This window comes from Mus pahari, chromosome 21 (assembly GCF_900095145.1).
Source record: "Mus pahari chromosome 21, PAHARI_EIJ_v1.1, whole genome shotgun sequence".
In the NCBI taxonomy this organism is placed as follows: domain Eukaryota; kingdom Metazoa; phylum Chordata; class Mammalia; order Rodentia; family Muridae; genus Mus; species Mus pahari.
This window is the reverse complement of record NC_034610.1, coordinates 29,827,176-29,830,278: the sequence shown is the minus strand read 5'-3', so window position 1 is coordinate 29,830,278 and position 3,103 is coordinate 29,827,176. Positions and strand designations below refer to the sequence as shown.

Sequence of the window (3,103 nt, the reverse complement as noted above, 5' to 3'; positions counted from 1 at the left end):
CTAGGGCTATAGGATGCTAAGCCCCATTTCTGCCATTGAAGCTACTTAGCATTCCTCACTCAATATCCCCTTTAAAGATGGGGTGCAACAGGCTAATCCTGAAGCAGGAGGCCAAGTTTTCTCAAACAGAACACCCAAAGCTCAAAGTATTAAGGAAAAACAATATTATTCTGTAATCATATTTAAACCTTCTTCTGTTTTAGCCGGGAGTGGTGGTGCATACCTTTAAGTCACAGCAAAGGCAGGTGGGTCTTTGGGAACTGGAAGCAAGTTGGCAGTCCACAGTGAGTTCCACCATGACAGCCAGGGCTACACACTGGGGCTAGGCTGGAGAAAACAAAACAAATCTAAAACACAACTTTATTTTTTGTTATTATTATTAGATATTTTCTTTATTTATATTTCAAATGCTAACCCGAAAGTTCCCTATACCCTCCCCCTGTCCTGCTTCCCTACCTACCCACTCCCACTTCTTGGCCCTGGCATTCCTCTGTACTGGGGTATATAAAGTTTGCAAGACCAAGGGGCCTCTCTTCCCAATGATGCTGCTTGTGGACGTTGTACATCGTGGTGCGGAGCCTAGTGCGCACCACGATGTACAAGTTCACAAGCAGTAGGATGCTAAGCCCCATTTCTGCCATTGAAGCTACTTAGCATTCCTCACTCAATATCCCCTTTAAAGATGGGGTGCAACAGGCTAATCCTGAAGCAGGAGGCCAAGTTTTCTCAAACAGAACACCCAAAGCTCAAAGTATTAAGGAAAAACAATATTATTCTGTAATCATATTTAAACCTTCTTCTGTTTTAGCCGGGAGTGGTGGTGCATACCTTTAAGTCACAGCAAAGGCAGGTGGGTCTTTGGGAACTGGAAGCAAGTTGGCAGTCCACAGTGAGTTCCACCATGACAGCCAGGGCTACACACTGGGGCTAGGCTGGAGAAAACAAAACAAATCTAAAACACAACTTTATTTTTTGTTATTATTATTAGATATTTTCTTTATTTATATTTCAAATGCTAACCCGAAAGTTCCCTATACCCTCCCCCTGTCCTGCTTCCCTACCTACCCACTCCCACTTCTTGGCCCTGGCATTCCTCTGTACTGGGGTATATAAAGTTTGCAAGACCAAGGGGCCTCTCTTCCCAATGATGCTGCTTGTGGACGTTGTACATCGTGGTGCGGAGCCTAGTGCGCACCACGATGTACAACGTCCACAAGCAGCTGGACTTGGGGCAACTGATGATTGATGGATGGGTGGGTGGTGGATGGATGGGTGGGGGGGTGGATGGATGGATGGATGGATGGGTGGATGGGTGGATGGGTGGATGGGTGGATGGGTGGGTGGGTGGATGGATGGGTGGATGGGTGGGTGGATGGGTGGGTGGATGGGTGGGTGGGTGGGTAGATTGATGGATGGGTGGGTGGATGGATGATGGATGGATGGATAGGTGGGTAGATGGATGGATGGGTGGATCGGTGGATGGGTGGGTGGGTGGGTGGGTGGATGACTTATATAGCACTGGGGATGTACCATTAGTAGCCTGACTGCCTAGGATGCACAAGCCCCTACGTCAAATCCCAGCAGCAACAGCAGCAACAGCAGCAACAGAACAGAATTTGGTAGTGTGAGCTTGCAATCTCAGTGGAGGCAGGGACGGCCAGGATTAAAGTCACCCTAAGCTAAAGAGAGTTTCAGGGCAGCCTGAGCTACAAGAAACCCTGTCTTGAAAACAAAAACAGGGTTGGGTGTGTTGTTCCACACCTTTAATCCCAACACCAGGGAGGTATCTCATCTACGTGCATTTTAGCCCATCCAGGGCTATACGGTTAAGGCTTTATCTCAAAAACAAACCAGACCAGAATTAAGGGATAGATAGTGAGTTAGTCATTTTAAAATTCTTTTCCTTTTAAGGGCAGGGCTGGGAGGCAAGATAGACAAGGTGGCGTTTAGCAGTTACTTTAAATCACTCTTGTTTAAGGGCTAAAGCAGAGAGCTTCGTTATCTTCTGTGGTGGCACTAGACAGTTTGAGGATTTGATTGTTATCTCTTCATTCTTGGAATGCTGACAAACGCATTGCTCTATATCTGGTGACAGGGAATTTCAGCATAGTGACTACGCCAATTTGGGTTTTTAACCTTTTGTTTTGTGGGCCAGTGAAGGAGCCTATCCTAAAAGTAGAGCCATCGTCTGTAACTGCTATTTAAAGCTACATACTATGATTGACATGCCATTGAACTGTGCGAGCTGAGTGAAGAAGTGGCTGGGTTAGGGGTCTGCCTTGGAGGTGGTCAGCTTCAGAAAGCATTTGAGACCTTGGCAGACAATTCTGGAGAGAGCCAGTGGCCTGGAAGTTAGCCCCAGGAAACTGTGAGGTTTTTGGGTTAGGTACAGAAGGAAGAGAATGAATGTGGACGCACTTGAAGATTCCTCTCCTGTTACGAATGAATGAGCGTGTTGGAAACCAGAAATGCTAATTAATTGGTTGGAAGCCATTTAAGTTAGTAACATCCCCAGCATCCAGGTCAGAACTGTCCCAGCTTCCAGCTCCACAATGTCATTCTGAAAAGTTAAACTCGGTGACTGCTCAGCCGGTGAGAGTCTGCCGCTGCCCCCAGTGGCTGTGTGGTGGCAAGGCCTGGAGTTCTCAGTCAAGAGCTTGATGCCACAGTCTTCCCCACAGGCCCTGATGGATGAGGTGCAGATGCTGCAAGACGAGATCAATGGGCTCCAGGCATCTCTTGCCCAGGAGCTGGTGGCCGAGTCTCAGGAGTCGGACCCCGCGGAGCAGCTAGCTCTGCAGTCCACACTCACTGTCCTGGCTGAGCGAATGTCCACCATCAGGATGAAAGCAGCGGGCAAGCGGCAGCTTCTGGAGGTAAATGGGGCCTTGGAGGGGTTTCAGGTCCAGCTTCTGAATCAAGCTTTAGCAGTTCTGGGTACCAATGTGAACCACATGGGGTTTGTTATTTAAATGACTGGTTTCCTCTTTGATATATGTATTTTTCAAACTTTTACTCTCTTTCCCTCTCCCCCTCCTTTATTCCCTCCCTCCCTCTTCCCCCATATCCCCCTCCCTCCCTCCCTCCCTCCCTCCCTCCCTCC

At 48.2% G+C, this 3,103-nt stretch overlaps 1 protein-coding gene across 11 annotated transcripts in view; it reads left to right on the top strand.

Annotated features, from left to right (window-relative positions):
- The window catches only part of Syne1 (spectrin repeat containing nuclear envelope protein 1), a 493,437-nt gene that overhangs the window by 349,893 nt on the left and 140,441 nt on the right, over nt 1-3,103 (top strand). For all 11 annotated transcript variants that reach the window (XM_029532807.1, XM_029532801.1, XM_029532799.1 and 8 more), the window contains one exon: nt 2,682-2,876. In XM_029532807.1, the coding sequence (XP_029388667.1) occupies nt 2,682-2,876 (195 nt within the window). The remainder of the gene's footprint in view (nt 1-2,681; nt 2,877-3,103) is intronic.